Here is an 18,256-nt window from a genome sequence, read left to right as displayed (position 1 = left end):
CATGCAGTGGCAATTGGGGTGCGATGGGGAGGGGGATATGAGTGATGGTAGGGAGGTCCATAAGGATACAGATGGTTCGAATCTGGGGAGGATATGTCCCTGTATCTACCAAGATAATCCACCGCTTGCAACATAGAAAAATTGAGTACAAAGATGCCAAAACAAAATGGCAAAAATTAGAAACTCATCTGAACTTATTTTTATTGTAAACAATAGCCCAATACACGCATACAAGATAAATATAAACTTAGTCAATGTAGCATTTTGCCTGGTACAAGATGCTGGAATATGATCACAGGAAAATCAAACGACGGCCTACAAGCTTGTGGCTATCAAACAAAGAATATGGGCTTGTTCAGAAGTGCTTTTAAAATGAGAGGTGAAAATATTTTTAAAACCAATCTTAATTAAAAATCCAAGTGGATCATAGAAAAGCACTGCTTCCTGTAAGAAGCATATAGCTGGTGTTTTTTTCTTCAAAAAAACACTTAAAAGTGCTTTTAGAACCCAAAATCAATTTCACCAAAAGCATTTTCATTCATTTTAAAAGCACTTGCAAACAAGTTCTAAATCACTGTGGAGAAGGCATGTCGTACGGAACTACCAAACCTGTTCACCCCGTCTGAGAGGCCGGACGAAGGGCCCGAAATTTGTCATCAGTTTGTCAACAATGCCTCCCAATGTGTTGGAAATCAAAATTATCAAGACGCCGAAAGGTCTTCGACAAGGCAGATGTGAATGTTTTCAGTGATTAAACCACTAACGATCAGCATGGTTTTAGGATTTATTACTTCCCTGTCTTGGCTCGTTTCATCCCTGCACTGTTAAAGGGCGACATGCTCGGGCTTAGACTTGGGCTCATGCTAGGGCTCTCTTCCCTCAGTGTACCGTTCAGCATAGCCAATTCTCTAAGTTGTTGCTTCTTATAGTGATCGAAGGACTCGTCCTGCAAGAGACGGGTTAAAACCTGTCCAAGAAAATGAATTAAGAGTCAAAACTACGTGACCAATACTATTCATACCACAGGCTTCAGAAGGTTCTCGAGTATTGCCACTGCATGATCCAAGCGAGCATTGATTATATCCTCCGGAAATTCAGCCTCTACCAACACGTGCAACGGCTCATTAAGATGTTCATATCCAGGCTCACCTTTTAATTTCTCTTCCTGAAGAAAAACAATGTACAAGGCACATAAGGAGCCAAATGATGTCAACGAAAACTAGAATTTGACAAGGATACATGAGTATTTTTCAGACAAATAACTCTTCGATGAAGTTTGCAAATCGATATTCTGCCTGCCATTTTTAGCACACCATGCCATTCAGAAAATGACCAACTTAATTGTCATTCAAAAGTTGAGACCATAAAAATGTAAGGATACATTATCTGTTGAAGCACACATGACCCCAACCAAAGATTAAAGAAAATGAACGAAAGACTTAACAATAATCAGGCACTACTACACAAGTCCAAACTACGATATCAGACTGAAGCAGTTAGTTCCTAGCTACCTCCATCTCCGTCATTTTGGATCCATCAAGCTGTTTGTAGTGAGTTGTAATACAACTACACAAATCCAAGCTAGAAACATATTTATATTTACATGTCAAGAGAGAACTGTATACCATGAACTCTCACTAGCATCAATTTTTAGCTTCATGTTAAAGTTTTTGGAAACCTCACGGCTGGCCTGAAGCTTGTGTGAGTCCTCTTATTAGAGATCCCTTCTATTCTAACACTGAGCGCTATTTCAAACAGTTTCAATTTTTTTTACTCCTGTTTGTTACTCCTAGGCTACAGGCCTACAACGAAGTTTGTCGTTTTGTTATGATAATGCTTTTCTCGTACATTATATATATATATATGTACACACACACATCTATATTATTGTATATTTATTACGCCGCCATGTTTCAATTAAACCTTCATCCTCGCACTTGTGGCATCCTTATTTTAGAAGTTTGCAAAGAGGTAGTGGACAAGAACATATGATCTATGAAATTAATTATGTTGAGTATTTTGTAGAATGCATGAATTAATACCTACCATAAACGAATATGAATGAGCAAATTTAGAAGTAAATTTTCATGCAACCATGCCAGTGCCAACTAACTACCCAAAAAAGATGAGCAATACCTTTCCAGAATCCTTCACTGAGCCCCGGCCTCGGATGTACACCCTACACTCTGTCATGGCTTCAACTCTTTTTAAGGAGTTCCCACGTGGTCCCAAAATTCGGCCAACAAAATTGTACTGCCAAGTATGGTGTGAAAAATTGTTAATTAAGACAAAAAGGTTGAAAATAAACTCTGCACAAATCATAACCCCTTCCTTACTTACATGTGGATATTTGTCCACGGGAAGATCAAGTCTAATAACTCTCTTTACAATAGGGGTGGTTGGAATTCCTTGCCCCCCAAGCCATCCCATAGAAGGAGATTGGAATGGGGCCATTCTCTGGATGTGTCCATTGTCCTACAGGAGACAAATTATGATGAATGAAGATTCACACATACAAACAACATAAGACATGAGCAAAACCTAAACTCTCTTCCCACTATGTCATACACCATAAAAGAGTTTTATTCAGCTATGAGTAGATGATTGTACTGCGAATGGTAGAGTGGTTTCAACAATAACATATTGGAAGTTGGCTTGGATGGCCACCAAAACATTGCAAACTGGACTACAGCTCTGGCATACAGTGTCTCACAGGCTTGTCAAACACGCATTAAAGAAAAAAAAACTCTCGTCTTACATTTCAAGAAATGAAGGCTATACTGTCACACATGCAAGCAAATATGAAGACTATGTCCTTGTATGCTTCTAATACTATTGAAAAAAATTAAGAAAATTAGACAATGATAATTGAATTCAAGCAACAACTATGGTCAAAAATTCAAACAAAATACAAAATAAGCATCACCCACTTCTATTAGTAGAATTACCTCCATGTGTATTCCTGGCCATCCCTCCAGATCCATTGGTCTACCATTCACATTTTGACTTAATGACCTAAATGGACTGTCATGCGTAAATCTTTCACGATCTGCAGGAGTTTGATTGAAGCCTGATATTTGTCTGATCTCTGTCATGGCGTCAAAGAACAAAGTATGCTTCAGCAAATAACCAAAAAAGACCAGAAAAATGAAACTGTAGCTACACATGGTTAAGCATTTTACAAGAGCATGCAGTTTCCAACCAACATGCTTAAACATTGATTGTTATAGGAGACACTGCACAAAAATTTATAATAGATGATTGTATAGTGAAGAAATTACAGTTACCACCGCCTAACAGCCCTTTTCAAGGACTCAATACTTTCTCTATACAGAAACTATAACTAATGTTAAATGTGAGGATCTGATAATTTACAGCTCAAAAATCATCCAAAAAAAGAGATCTTTGTTCTAGTGTTCTTTTTATCCATTTCTAAATACACCATTTGGTATCATTACTTCCGACACGGAGAGGAAGCATAGACAGTGCAAACATATTTTGTGTTTTGAAATATGGATTGGAACAAACATATCCAAGAACAGCTGTCAAACACACACATGCCAAGTAGTTATATCCAAACTGATATCACAGTACATGACTGTCTGCACATACATGTAAACCTGTACAGAAAAGTATCTTGGTTATGGATTAATCAGATTTTTAGAAAGAAAAAAGGGCGGCCAAAACTTATTGTCAACCCCAAAAAATGTTCTTAGTTCACAAGAGAAAACAAAATTTAATGAGACATAAAATTTAGAAGTGAGCTACATAGGGGAAAAGCATTAGATAGAAATTTCATCTAACCATGATTTAGAAGTCTGCTACATAGGGGCAATATTTGCAGGAATGGTCCCAACTTTTGCTTCTCTGCCAGTAGTTCAGCCAAATATCTGCCATAACACCAGCCAAATCATGTGTCAATTCCTAGCATACTTCGAAAAGCAGTAGTGTGTAGTGTTTATTACCAGTTAATATTTGGAAAGTGAAAATTGTATTAATGTAATTTTGAGAAAGAATATTCATGTTATATCATATATGCAGACATCACAACGTTGCTTTGATTCTTTGAATGATTGTTTTCACGAACTTAAATTGAATTATTATCAGAAAAAGATCATGATTTCCAAGGGAATGAGCAACATGCTCAAACATCTTCAAATGTATACATGAAGTGAGATGTGCATCAATGATTGAGTACAAGTACAAACATCGTTACAAAATGAACAAGATGTCGACAGGAAGCCAAAATAGTAAAGAACATTAACATGACCAAAAGGATAAAAGCAGCCCTCCAATCAGTAAAGAACAGCAAAATAAAAAGAAGAGTTTCTCCGAACTTTGAAGAGTCTAAAGTCCACAAAGACGACTGTGCTTGAAATTTGTCCCCAAACTTCACTCCCTCCTGTCAAAAATCTTTCTATATCTTTCTTAGCACCACAATCACACCACATCTCCATAGAACTTCTTATGTTAACCTTTAAACTTCCTCATTAAAAAATAAAAATTGAAAAACAACTTTCTGGTAAAACCTGACTTTCCCTCAGGATCTCCACCACAACCAAACGCAACCGGGTAATGACAAAAAATGTTCAATACTTTCAACCATGCCACAAGTGTTTCACCTTACAGTTAGCAATGATCCATATGTTTCACTCAAACATTATACACCAGTCAAGAGAGAGGGGTATTAGGTGTCTAGCTTTCAACCATGTCACAGGTGTTTCATCTTACCATTAAAAATGGACATGTGGGGTCTGGGGACTATCTGACACAACAACAGCAATATGCATAACAACAGCAGTGATTTGGTTACACTTAAAAGCTCAGAGACAAAGCAGGTGAGCACGAAAGTAGGTTCCAAACTACATCTCACAACTTTCACCTGCCATGCTAACAATACTTTACCACTGAAGACCTTGCTCGCATCAAAAGAATGAGTGGGTTTGTCTTTTTCCTTTTATGATTTGATTCAATATTTAGAAACATATAGTACTATGTATGATCTGAAAGCAGCGGTGAAGTGAAATAAGAACTAGTAGGGTTAAAGGCCAACGTGCAATCACTCAAATATATATTCACCCTTTGAAGCTTATCCATGTTAACAAGTTCCTGAGGATTACTGTGTTCGATATTCAATGGGGTTCGTTGACTATATTTTGTATGAAATGCATGCAGAAACAACCTCCCAAACGTATGTACGAAAGAACCAATCAATTTTTTTCTTCATTGGTAAAACAAATTGACTATCTATGGTAAAACGAATTGACTATCTGTGGCATTTAAACATATTTCTACTTCAATTAGAGCCCGAAATGCCTTCGTAAAACATATCTATATTAAAAACATACACATTTTCTCTTGAACAGTAAAAGAAACCGGCAATCTAGATATAATTTATGGCATTTCACATTTCAGGAAGAAAAAAGTTGTCTAATTACAAGGTAAGCTAAGATGTCTGAAAGAACAATTTCCCAAATATGAAATCATTTACTACCTCCCTTTAAATGTTTTCCATCGGAAACTGAAAATCAAACGGGGTTTATGTAATTAACTCCCAAAAACTCATGGAGCATACTCAAGGACTCGATAATTCATAGTGCCATACTTTCTTAACCCTACTAAAGATAACAGACGAAATATAAGGACTGAAACCCAAAAGACATCAGAAAAGCATGGGACAGCCACATATACGGGATATAACACATAAGCCCTTGAAAACTAAGTATATTCTATGAAAGCAAAACCAAATAGAATAGCCATCAATGTATGTACTAATGATAAAACCACCCCTCACAACGGCAGAAAACGTCAAGTACGGAACCACCAGCTACACATGTCACCGACAAACTATCGACAAGGAATCGAAATGAGATTGAATTAACAGGTGAAACATTAAAAGTTAAGCAAATTACTGACCTCTCTCGATCTGCAGGGAGAGAAGACCTGTGTGGAGAAGCATGGACACCAGGAGGTGGGTACTGGAAGTAACTTCCAGGAGGGATTCTCTCTCCCATAACACAGGCACTACTGTATATGTCAAATAACCCACAAAACAAATTAACAAACCCACTTCAGAGAACGCACAAAAAATGGCATATCATTATGTAAATGTCAAATGAGCAAAACCCAGTTGAAGAAAACACCGATGAAGCATTATCTTCACAATAAAATTGATCCCACTTTGAAGAAAACACACAGCAAACAATAGAACAACACACAACACAGAAAGTAAACAACAACAATATGTATTTAGAGAGAGAGAGAGGAGAGAGAGGGGAGAGAGAGGGGCTTACCGGACGGGAAGGAGAGAAGAGGGAGGTCGGGGCAGAGAGATTCAAATCTTTTCTGCCCCTTATTGGAGGCGGGTGTTGGTGCGAGAGAGTGAACAAAGAGGCAAAATTCCTACTACAGCATGAGTCTCAACCATCCCTCCCTTGCATTTATATATTTTAAGTCAAATCACTCTTTTTTATTTTTCCTTTTATTTTCTTTTCCTGCCTGGTAAAGTGCCACTCACTAGTCAATGCTCTATTATTTTTTGTTGTCACTTCAAGGTGACTTGCTACCGTCGCTCGTAATCAAATTTTCTACATTTATCATTTGACATATGTTAAATTTATGATAATAAAATTATAAAAAAATTAAATTTATAAATACGTATCAGTCAATGATGAGGTGGAGAGGCTACACTCATTTAACTGCATAAAATTTGATCTCATAACTCAGGGTGGGGCATTTACACTAACCTGAATTAGGACATATTTAGAAAAAAATCCAAATAATAAATTATAATTTAATTAGTGACTTAAAGTCTTCCAATTCAAAATAAATAAATTAAGTGAATTTGAACTGATCCTTTGTAGAAGATTGGCCTCTTCCCTTTGATGCACTAGTTGTAGATGATTGACCCTTACAAGTGAATTTGAATTGGGTAGTCGTGAAAGTAGTGATTGACGTTGTTGAATTTATGTGATGGAGGCGACGAAGAAGGTACCATTTCATCTTGAGTTAAATTCTTCTCACATTTTAAAATTAAGCGGCCCAACCTACAACAATAAACACAAATTATTGCTAATTAGTTTATTATTGTTATATATAAGATTCAATGTATTGAACACTAAAAAATAAAAATATAAAACTAAATACTTCACTTACTGAGTCTTCAAGTTCATCCTAGAATATGAGGTCGTCAATTGTAGATTATAGAAATAAAATTCATTCCTCCTAAACTAATCACTAGTACACAGTAGAGCATCAATCATTGTAGCTGAGGCCAAGAGAGAGCTGATTTTAATTCAACGGTTGAGATTAAATCTCAACCAATCCGACGGCCATATAAATTATAATCTTATTTTGTTCAATTTTTTTTTTCTAATCTTATATATTATATATTTAATTTGGTTTAGTTCGGTCTTACCATACTAACCTATGTGTTATTGTGACATCTCGGCTCGGGCCTCTACCACAACCCAGGCTCGACTCCACCGTAGCACGATATTGTCCGCTTTGGGCCCCTACCACACCCTCACGGTTTTGTTTCTGGGAACTCATACGAGAACTTCCCAGTGGGTCAACCATCCTATGATTGCTATTGCCCGAACTCGCTTAACTTCGGAGTTCCGATAGAACCCGAAGCCAGTGAATTCCCAAAAGATCTCGTGCTAGGTAGAGATGGGAATATATATATATATATATATATATATATAAGGCTTACAGGATCTACTTTCCTGGACAATGTGGGATGTAACAATCCACCCCCCAGGGGCCCAATACAGGCGTCGCCCAGCACGGCTCGATTCAGAGGTCATAGTGGACATTTCAGGTCGGGGTGTGTCAGTTATATTGACACCTATACCAAATTTTTCCGTATTTTCAGTTTGATATCTATATAGAGCGGGTCAATTTTGGTTTTTTCGGTTGTTTATTCCACCCTATCAATAAAAGATGAGAATGAATGTCTCACTTGTTCAACTTATCCTTTATACAATTAATCACTTTGATGTTTTATTTAGTCACGCTATAATGTTTGATAAATACACCTCTAAGTATTTAATAATTTCTGTAACATTCCACATTGCCCAGGGGAGTGATCCTTATATATATATTCGGATATTCCCATCCTTACCTAGCACGAGGCCTTTTGGGAGCTCACTGGCTTCGGGTTCCGTAGGAACTCCGAAGTTAAGCGAGAAGGGGGCTAGAGCAATCCCATGATGGGTGACCCACTGGGAAGTTGCTCGTGAGTTCCCAAAAAACAAAACCGTGAGGGAATGGTAAGCCCAAAACGGACAATATCGTGCTACGGTGGTGGAGCGGGCCCGGGAAGTGATCTGCCCCGGGCCGGGATGTGACAATTTGGCATCAGAGCCAATCCCTGGCCGGAAATGTGCCGACGAGGACGTCGGGCCCCTAAAGGGGGTGGATTGTAACATCCCACATTGCCCAGGGGAGTGATCCTTATATGTATATTCTCATCCTTACCTAGCACGAGGCCTTTTGGGAGCTCACTGGCTTCGGGTTCCGTAGGAACTCCGAGGTTAAGCGAGAAGGGGGCTAGAGCAATCCCATGATGGGTGACCCACTGGGAAGTTGCTCGTGAGTTCCCAAAAACAAAACCGTGAGGGAATGGTAAGCCCAAAGCGGACAATATCGTGCTACGGTGGTGGAGCGGGTCCGGGAAGTGATTCACCTCGGGCCGGGATGTGACAGCTACGGTGGTGGAGCGGGCCCGGGAAGTGATCCACCCCGGGCCGGGATGTAACAAATTTGGTATCAGAGCCAATCCCTGGCCGGAAATGTGCCGACGAGGACGTCGGGCCCCTAAAGGGGGTGGATTGTAACATCCCACATTGCCCAGGGGAGTGATCCTTATATGTATATTCCCATCCGTACCTAGCACGAGGCCTTTTGGGAGCTCACTGGCTTCGGGTTCCGTAGGAATTCCGAAGTTAAGCGAGAAGGGGGCTAGAGCAATCCCATGATGGGTGACCCACTGGGAAGTTGCTCGTGAGTTCCCAAAAACAAAACCGTGAGGGAATGGTAAGCCCAAAGCGGACAATATCGTGCTACGGTGGTGGAGCGGGCCCGGGAAGTGATCCACCCCGAGCCGGGATGTGACAATTTCTCTCTAATTTCCCTAATATTTAATTTCTCTTCAAATTTTCCAAATCTATTGCATATTTATATCATTTTTAACACATTATTGTTACAAAACAATAGAAAGTGTGTTCCCAAACTTAGAGCTCATTTATAACTGTTTTTAGAAATAACCGAAACAATTACGTTCAAAATGTTTTTAAAATGAATCCTTAGTAAAAATTAAAGTGGATCTTAGAAATGCACTTTACGTGCTTTCTACAAAAAGCATATGTCTGATACTTCTTCCAAAATAGATCATGAAAAAACACTTAAAGTATATTTAGAACTTAAAATCAATTTCAACGTTTTCAGTAATTTTAATAACACTCTCAAACGAGTTATAGGATATTAGACTTGAATTCGAATTCATAATTTGATGAGTACATACATTTTTTTAATTTTTTATCAAATGACAGATTGTGTTAAATTAGCCACCAATAAGTTCAAATCCACACCATCATGACATCAAATATCTTTCCACCACCATACTAAATCGCCACTTGCTAACGAGATTACATGCATTGATTTCAGGCTATTTCAATACTTTATTACTTCGATATGTCACGTGCCAAACACACCCACGTATGCATACGTATATCACTTCTTCGTACTCAAAACCCAGAGAGAGAACTACAGAGGAGGGGGAGAAGACCTGAAGGCGCAAAACGCAACCGTTTCAACTCACTCTTGCGTCTGTAGCATTTTCGTGCATGGCGATTGGTGAATTAGGGGTTTCAAATCGACCTCGATCGATGATTTTCAGAAGCCAAGAAGATGTAATTTAGCGGAGATTTTTCGTGTATTTCCGAAGCAATTTGCGAAAACCGTTCGATTCTGCGAAGCTTTAAGTTGGTTTTTCTAGGGTTTTTGTTTTTGGATTGGGGAGATGATGAAGGGCCAGTTGGATCGAACCAAGGTGGTGCTTCGACACTTGCCGCCTTCGATTTCGCAAGCCGCGCTTGTGGAACAAATCGACGTTTTCTTTGCTGGCCGCTACAACTGGGTTGCTTTTCGTCCTGGCAAGAGGAGGTGGGTTTTCTGGCAAATTTGTTGGTTGGTTCTACTTGAAATACAACTTCTTTCGCTGTCTTATGTGCCGTTTTGGCTTTGTATAATTTTGTTGATGGGTTAGCATAAATTTTGTGTAGAAATCAAAAGGGGATATGTATTTGTTTGTGGGTTTATTTTAGTTCATACTATCAACTCATGGTTTGTTAGTACCTTAGGTTCATGCTGCTTGGAATGTTGACTTTGTATTGGATGGGAGTGTTGAGTGGATTCTTCTGATCTGTTGAAACCTTTTCACATTTCAATTTGCACGGTTGAGATTGTATACTTCTTCATAGCTACTGTGTTTTGGCATCTCCAAGTTATTGCATTTATTTTTTATTTTTAGGGGCTATTTCGAATTATGGTCCTCACTCTGCCTATGGTGCCTATAGAATCGTTTACTCTGTCGGTTGCTTGTTTTCTGCGGCATTATTATTTTTATTATTTTGATAAATAGCTTTTGAAGCGCGTCTTATGGGCTCCTTGTTCTAATAAAGAAACTTTTTTTCATGGCTTAAATTGTAATCATAATAGCATAATGACTAGTCATATTTGAGCATCAGTGTTTGAAACTTTGAAGTAACATTCTGCAGGATGGAAGATTAGCTAATTTTCTTTTTCTTGAATTAATTTTTCAGCCAAAAGAATCAGTCATATTCTAGAGCCTACATTGATTTGAAGAGGCCAGATGATGTATTCGACTTTGCTGAGTTCTTTGACGGTCATCTGTTTGTTAATGAAAAGGGTACTGTTTGAGCTTGCTTTGCGGATTTATCATACACATCAACTTTCTTGTTAGAAGTCTTATTGAAGTATATCTATTCAGCTTATATGCATATTTGTTTTGGTTAATGATATTTTATTCTTTCTTTTGCTAAGGCGCTCTCCTAACTCATGGTGGTAATGAAGTTTTTTCATGTGCTTTACTTGCAGCTAAAAAATATATATAAACTGCTGATTTTTTATTTTTATTATTTTTAAAAGATTTAACATGTCGTTCTCATATATTTGTATTTGTTTAATTTCTATTTGTCTCAGGAACCTTCCACAGTTTTTGTTTGAGATAATGAAATTTAAAAGTATTTATTTTCCATTTTCAGGCAGTCAATTTAAAGTTATTGTTGAGTATGCTCCTTCACAACGTGTTCCAAAACATTGGTCTAAGAAGGATGGTCGTGAAGGAACCATATTCAGAGGTAATAATTTAATGTGTAACATTCATTTAAAGAAAAATTCGACAGCTTGTTTTGTTGCGTGTGGACTTATATATACAATTATTTTCCTGTTAGTAAGTACAAGTATTTACTTGATGAACATCTAGATCCCGAGTATTTGGAGTTTCTTGAATTCATTGCAAAGCCTGCTGAGAATCTTCCAAGTGCCGAGACACAATTGGAGAGAAGAGAAGCAGAACGATCTGGTTAGTCAGACAGAGCACCTAATATAATAACAAAGAAAATTTATATTTAGTATTGAATTCTCTTTTAGTGCATTCTTTCAAATGATTCATTTTTCTTGTCTAACTTTTCTTTTTAAAGGTGCTGGAAAGGACGTTCCTATAGTTACACCATTAATGGACTTTGTTCGTCAAAAAAGGGCTGCCAAGGCTGGATCTCGGGTATTTAATGGCTTATATTACTGATAACTAGGAGACGATTGATTAGTGGAATTCATACTTTCAATATGATTTTCAATTATTGCATTTTAGTGCTGTTAGGAGATGTTAAAATTGAATTTTAGATAAGCATTGATGAGTTTCTAAGCATACTTCATCTTTGCTGACAGAGGTTACCGTCTAATGGTAAAACAAGTAGAAGAGCTGGTGCATCATCTGCTCGAAGTCCTACTTTACCTATGACCAAACGGGGTTCTGAGAGGAAAAAGAATTCTGCCTCAATGGTACTCATTTTTTTATGCATATATGTAGCCGAAAGCCAGTTTATCAAATCACCTTTTTCTGTTATTTTTTAGCTGAATAAGTGTTTTCGTGATAAATCTCACTCTTACCCTTCCATTGATCAGAATTGAGAACTAATTGATCTAGAACACCCAGTGATTCACAACCTCCACCATCTTTGGAATCCTTTCCGTTCCCTCGCATCATCTTTGAAATCCTAGTTATTATGGTTATAAGTTTCAAATTATAGATCATCTTTCACCTCATTGGTTGTGTGAAACTCTGACTACATGTTCAAATATGACAAAGGCTGGTAGATATTTATGTTTAAAACTGGTTCATTAGGAGTTTGAAATTTGCATTGGCCAGACTTCTCCTCATAATCAAATTGAGGGGTTGATAATTTCAACTTTTAACCATTGGAGTTCCTCAGATATGAAACAAATACATTCCGCAATGGTAACCCCCCTTTTTTGTTTATGTTCTTTCAAAGCTATAATAACGTGAATTTAATACTTCTAAGACTTATATTATGTGCACTTTTTGTAGTCATTATATTTGATCAATGTTATTGTTATCATATGTCATTGTTCAAAAAGTAGAAGAGATGAAACTTAGAAGGCTAGTTGTTTTTTCTACTTTTGTGTATGGGTTGTATATCCAAAATTTGAATAATTTTTGTAGGTTTTCTGCATTACTTTTGGGACTAAAAGGTATCATACTAATGTAGAATCCTTGGCTTATCCTCTTCTTGCTGGAGCTTTTTCATCTTATTCACAGGGTTTTGCATTATTCTGTTTTCTTGTAGGTGGCTGGCTTTTGAGGCCTATGACATTTTCTTAGTTTTTCATTTTTGGCAGTTCCTAGTTCCATGTTTGTCTCGGAAATTTATAATTGATTGCAAGTCAAATTTTATGTTTAAGGTTATTTAGAGGGCTTGTCTGATTTGCAGTATGTTGTGAGGGATGCTAGAAAGAACACCAGTGCCAAAGACAAGTCAACATATACATTGGTACCCAAGCGTGCTGATCAGCAACCTTCTGAGAAGTCTGCCATTTTGGCATCTGCAGTTGGAACTCAATTGTTTGAAGAGGAGAGTGGTATGTTATTTGATTGTTTGAGAGTATTTGCTGATGACTAGGCATTTTTTGCCCTAGTACCCTCACTCACATGTAATGGTTCAAAGGTTTTCCTTGTCTATGAAGTGGAAGTTATCACTTTTGATGTCTCTTTTAAACTTACTTTGACGTCAAGGTTCTTTTCCCTTTCATTCGTCTGGCGCCTGTGATTATGTTGCAAGTACTATAGTTTTCCCTTCAGTCATTTTCTTTTAGGAATGGTGGACTTTGTGCATTTTATCATATACAGAATTTAAGGTTTTAAGTTTTGTAGAGTTTTGAACTTTGTTCTTAGTTTGGTTATAATCTTTATTTAGTTGCAGAGAATACTTTGAGCATTTCATAGCTAAGAAATATTTTTGGTAGCTTTCATCGTTTCAATTAATTTTCAAGTCGGTTGATTGATATAGTTTTAAGTTTTAATTGGAGAAAATCGGAAGTTCTGCATTTACAAGCTTCTTCCTTGCATCCCCTTACATTTGATTTGTAGGTTTTTTTCCTCCCTCTGTATAGTTCCCTTTTTGAGTATCATCTTTTATTGTAGGGTCTCCCCCCACCTCCTTTCTTCCTGAATTCTGGTATTGCGCCTTTTTTTTTTTTCTATCTGACAGTGAGTTGCTTTCCATTTTTGATTATAAGTTCTTACCCCTATTTCAGGAGTTTCGGGTGCTGATGCTGGGAAAAAGAAAGTCTTGCTTGTGAAAGAGAAAGAGAAGGAGATATCTCATGTAAACCTCCTCCTTGCTTGATCTCATTTACTATTGGTTATCTTTTGGTCTACAATGGTGGGGTGAGAGGGCGTTCTATGTTTTCTGATGTAGTTCTGTCAATATGCCAAATGATGTCAGTTAACTAGTTAACTTGTTCTACTTTTTGCACAGCATGATATAATTTAACACTAGACTGGAAATATTGGCTATAGGTGCAGACGGTAGTGATAACGACATGCATGTTATAGTATGCATGGATTGCAGTTTCAGCATGATATAATTTAATGCCAAATTATATTGTTTATCGTGTGCATGTTTCTGTGGAAAATCTAGGTGCGACTATGTACTTAATTTGCATAATTTAAGCATATGTTATATAAAAATAAACTTTTAGCTTCTGAAAAAAAATGGGCATCAAATTGCAAAGTGGCAACATTTTGTTTGCGTATTTAGACTGGCTGAGGGCTTTGACACTGAGAAATGTGATCTCCTTTTACTTCTGCTCATGTCTATCACTCCTTGTGCAGGTGCCGGGGAACATGTCACAGCAGTATAGTACATATTCTAAAAACATGGGTAGTTCAGTTGCACTGAAACAGAACCCGCGTCATCATGATAAGGGAAGGATTATCAAAAGCATACTTCTAAACAAGGATGCACGTCAAAGTCAGTCTTCTGGGATTCACTTGGAGCAGCAAATCCAGAGTTCAAGTTCAGATAGGGACAAACGACTTCCTCCGTCGCAACATGTGCAATTGATTTTAAAGGATACAAATGGAGCTCCAGATCATAGGATAGTTGGGAATGACTTGCATGGTAGTTATAGTGAGAAGCAGGAGAAACGGACGAGGAATAAGGACAGACCTGATCGTGGTGTATGGACTCCTCTTAATCGTTTAGATGGATCATCTGCAAGCGATGAGTCTTTGTCGTCTGCTTTTCAACCTGATCACTCACTCTTAGATTCTTCAGAAGGTGCGACTACTATTCAAAGGAAACTTTGTTTTAGGGTTACATTGCTACGTACTCTAATCAATGTTTATATTTCTTTCCATGAATAAGTGAAAATTTGTTGAAACCTTGAAGAGCTCATCAGGCATTATTTTGCATGAATAAAAAAAAATCCTGTGTAGAGTTCTTATATCAAATACTGAGTGGAAGTTAAAACCCAGGTATTAGATATCTCTGTAGGTTCCAAAAACACAATTATGGATGAAAATTTTAATGTCTCTATATTGGTCAAAGTAAGAGAAACATTTTTTTTTGTGAAACTTCAGATGCTGTTTATTTGATCAATAATTTACTATTTTGACTAATAAAAAACAAGTTAAATGTAGGTCCATAGGAGCTCCCTTCTTTCTACATATAGTACAGCTTACGTGCTTACTCTTAAATTGTTGTAGTGACTAGTGGCTGATTGAAATATGTCAAATTTCCACTTGTAATTTTGGTAGAACTATTGAAATTTTGAACAAACACAGGAAATGGCAGTTTAATGCCATTACTATTCCAGGACCAAAAAAGTATATATTTTGGAAAAAATACTGATGTTTCTGTATGACTAGCAAATGTTTTGCACATTAAAGCACCTATGCATCTGCACGATCTAACTTTGGCCTGGCAGGAGCTTGGTGCATTTTTCTTGATGCGGTAATAACAAATACTAATACTTTATGCAGGCTCCCATAAACATCATGCTCACCGTGGAGCAACACATGGTGTTAAGGATCTTGATGGCTCTCCAGTTGCAGGTGAAGGAAAACATTCGAAGAGAGGCTATGGCTCCCATGAGGTGCTTGGTTTTTCAGCATACTACTTAACTTGTGTTCAATATCTTGTCTTTTATTCATTCTGTAATAGGCTGTTACACATTTACTTTAATGTGTCTGCAGAAACAAGTGTGGGTTCAGAAGTCAAGTTCTGGTTCCTGAGGATTTTCTTTTTGTTAAATTGGTAAACACAATCTTATATCCATCATCATCTGAATTATCCTGATGATCATCTGAATTACCTTGCCTTCATTCTTTTCTACACAATGGATAATTGATAGTCAGTAAAAAGTCGATACAAGTTGATTGAAAAAGAGTGATACCTGTTACTGATAAGAGAGAAACTAAGCTTAGGTGGTAGGAACATATGCATTATAGACCTCTAAAAGGGAGACCACTGAAAGTAGACAGATCAAAACTAACATGTGATTCATTTGCAATATGGGATGGCTCTTTTTTGTATTTAATTAATTAGGTTTTGATCCGAGTCTTCTAATTGTTTAGTGACCAGTAAGAAGGGAATTAACTGTCTAATGATCTATTTTTTGAAAAATCAAATTTTTATGTGTAATAATCACTCTTTCGCACACTAATAGTACGGGCCATCAATTGTGGTAATCATTGGAGCTGGAGGACAGCTCAACTTAAATGAGGTCATTTGTCATCTTGTATGAATTGTGGTAGCCTAATGCATCATATGAAGTTTCTTGTCCTGTTCTATATGGCTTTCATTTGAGATTCCAAGAGTCTCTCTCGTTTGTTATGGTATGTTGTGACAATCACTATTCCCAGTACTGCCGAAGATGCTATCTTTTTATTGTCTTCTTTAACTGCTAGCCGTGCTATCATTTTCTAGAACTACTGTGTGCACAACTGCATTAATTTGTTATTTAAGTATAGCGTTTGTTGTTGAATCTTCGTGCCTATCTGCACTTCTCCCTCCTGCAGATATTGTGTTACATGTATGATAGGTAGTTAAGAATTCCAAGTATGCATGATTAGTATATATTGCAAGAAATTGAGAATAGAAGGAAACAACTCTTCTTATAAGAGGTTTAAATCGGGATTTGTCTTTTTATAAACGACTTAAAATTGGTTTCTGTTGATGACTTTGCAGTGCGATGTTTGGCTACTTCAACCTTGAGAGTGAATTACCAAAAAGAAAAAAAAGAACGTTCAGAGTGAGCATGTACCAGTGCCCTGAAGCTGTCTGATTTTTTCCGGACAGATTACAGAGTTGTAAACAAAGCATCAGCAGCATTGAAAGATGTTCCTTTTGGAAAGCCATACGGAGTGATGGAGACACGTGTATATAAGGATAACATGGGTTTGAAGAAATTTCCAACTTTGCTGGTGACAGCACGGAAATAGGAGGGGAAACGAAGAATAGTAAAAGACATCAGCATCATTAAGGTATATAACAGTTTTTATCAGAGTGCCCCCCAACAATGGTCTCCTTGCAAAAGAGTTATGCACATTCCTTCTCGCCCTTCACTGGATATTGGAATATTTAGGTATTTATGTTATAGATGGTTGTCGTCCATTAGTATAACTGTAAATATGAAGGCGGAGCACTGTATGCGGCTTCACGGTTTATTTCTTATGTATCTATGCCCCCTGTTGCGAGCAGTGTAGCATCTGCAACCAGTTAGTATTGTAAGGCCCTGGAGTTTTCTCTGATACACTGATCGGGGGCTTGTTTCGAATAGAAAAGACAGCTCGAGCCATTTTGCAGTTGATGGCCGGGCGAGTGACTGATTGATTCGGTCTATGTCTTGGCAGTGTTTCACCTTGTATTAACGGAGGAGACATTGTTCTGAGTGGAGATTGCCGGAATATAGTTTGTTAGTTTGCTCTCTCTCTTTCTCTGAAAAAAAAAGGCTTCCACAGGACAGTTCTTGCCAAGGCAAGTAGGGGGCCACGTGAAGCCCGACCGTCAGTCCGAGGAGCCTTTAGGGCATATGTCATGACACAGTTGGAAAGCAACGTTGATGATTGGAATTGTATATTTCGAATTCTCTATATGCATGTTATAGCTTTAGGTTTTTCGAGCTAGCGGAACTGTATAGGAAGCACAAAGGAGAAACATTAAGGCTCATTTGGCGTGAGCATTTGTTTGATGAACTGCTTAAAGTTTTACCAATTGGACCTTTTGTTTTCTGCTATAGTAAGACGGTTAAAGTAAGATGAGAGCAAAACGGTTAAGGTGGTTTGAACACGTGAACTGAAAAATATAAGATGTTCTGGTTAGAAGAGTGACTATGAGACAGAGGCTTAGGACAAAAAGGGTAGACGAAGACCTAAGAAGACTTAGAAAGTGATTATAAGAGAGGATAGGGTACTTGGAGTTAACGGAACACTTAGTGTAAGATCGAGCGTATTGGTGTTTTAGGATTCATACAAGCGATCCCAATTAATGATATGAGGCTTGGTTGTTGTTGTTGGTAAAACTCTGAAATATCAATCTTAAGTAGGACTAGGACAAACTAGTTATTGTCGGAAGGAAAGTGATTTTCGCACCTTTTCAGTGCACAAGGAGAATGGAATCACATGTGGTTATGTCTCACGTTGGGA

At 37.6% G+C, this 18,256-nt stretch overlaps 2 protein-coding genes across 2 annotated transcripts; one reads left to right on the top strand and one right to left on the bottom strand.

The window, feature by feature from the left end:
* Window positions 1–172: 172 nt before the first annotated feature.
* LOC137718241 (KH domain-containing protein At1g09660/At1g09670-like) lies at window positions 173–6,418 on the bottom strand. Its single transcript, XM_068457755.1, has 8 exons — window positions 6,294–6,418; window positions 5,917–6,027; window positions 3,805–3,890; window positions 2,949–3,088; window positions 2,341–2,475; window positions 2,137–2,253; window positions 1,022–1,165; window positions 173–946 (listed from the first exon to the last, which is right to left on the bottom strand). The coding sequence occupies exons 2-8, from the start codon at window positions 6,012–6,014 to the stop codon at window positions 788–790; spliced, it is 879 nt and encodes a 292-aa protein (XP_068313856.1). The 5' UTR covers window positions 6,015–6,027; window positions 6,294–6,418; the 3' UTR covers window positions 173–787.
* Window positions 6,419–9,739: 3,321 nt separating this feature from the next.
* On the top strand, window positions 9,740–17,540 carry LOC137718366 (regulator of nonsense transcripts UPF3-like). The gene is made up of 12 exons (XM_068457901.1): window positions 9,740–10,167; window positions 10,827–10,933; window positions 11,289–11,384; window positions 11,510–11,608; window positions 11,727–11,806; window positions 11,974–12,087; window positions 13,038–13,185; window positions 13,861–13,931; window positions 14,441–14,888; window positions 15,593–15,705; window positions 15,806–15,866; window positions 16,800–17,540. Exons 1-11 carry the CDS (start codon window positions 10,025–10,027, stop codon window positions 15,842–15,844), a joined length of 1,458 nt encoding a protein of 485 aa, XP_068314002.1. The 5' UTR covers window positions 9,740–10,024; the 3' UTR covers window positions 15,845–15,866; window positions 16,800–17,540.
* Window positions 17,541–18,256: the final 716 nt, after the last annotated feature.

This window comes from Pyrus communis, chromosome 15, assembly GCF_963583255.1.
Source record: "Pyrus communis chromosome 15, drPyrComm1.1, whole genome shotgun sequence".
In the NCBI taxonomy this organism is placed as follows: Eukaryota; Viridiplantae; Streptophyta; class Magnoliopsida; order Rosales; family Rosaceae; genus Pyrus; species Pyrus communis.
Note: the sequence above shows the minus strand (reverse complement) of the source record. Positions and strands in the feature narration are given on the sequence as shown.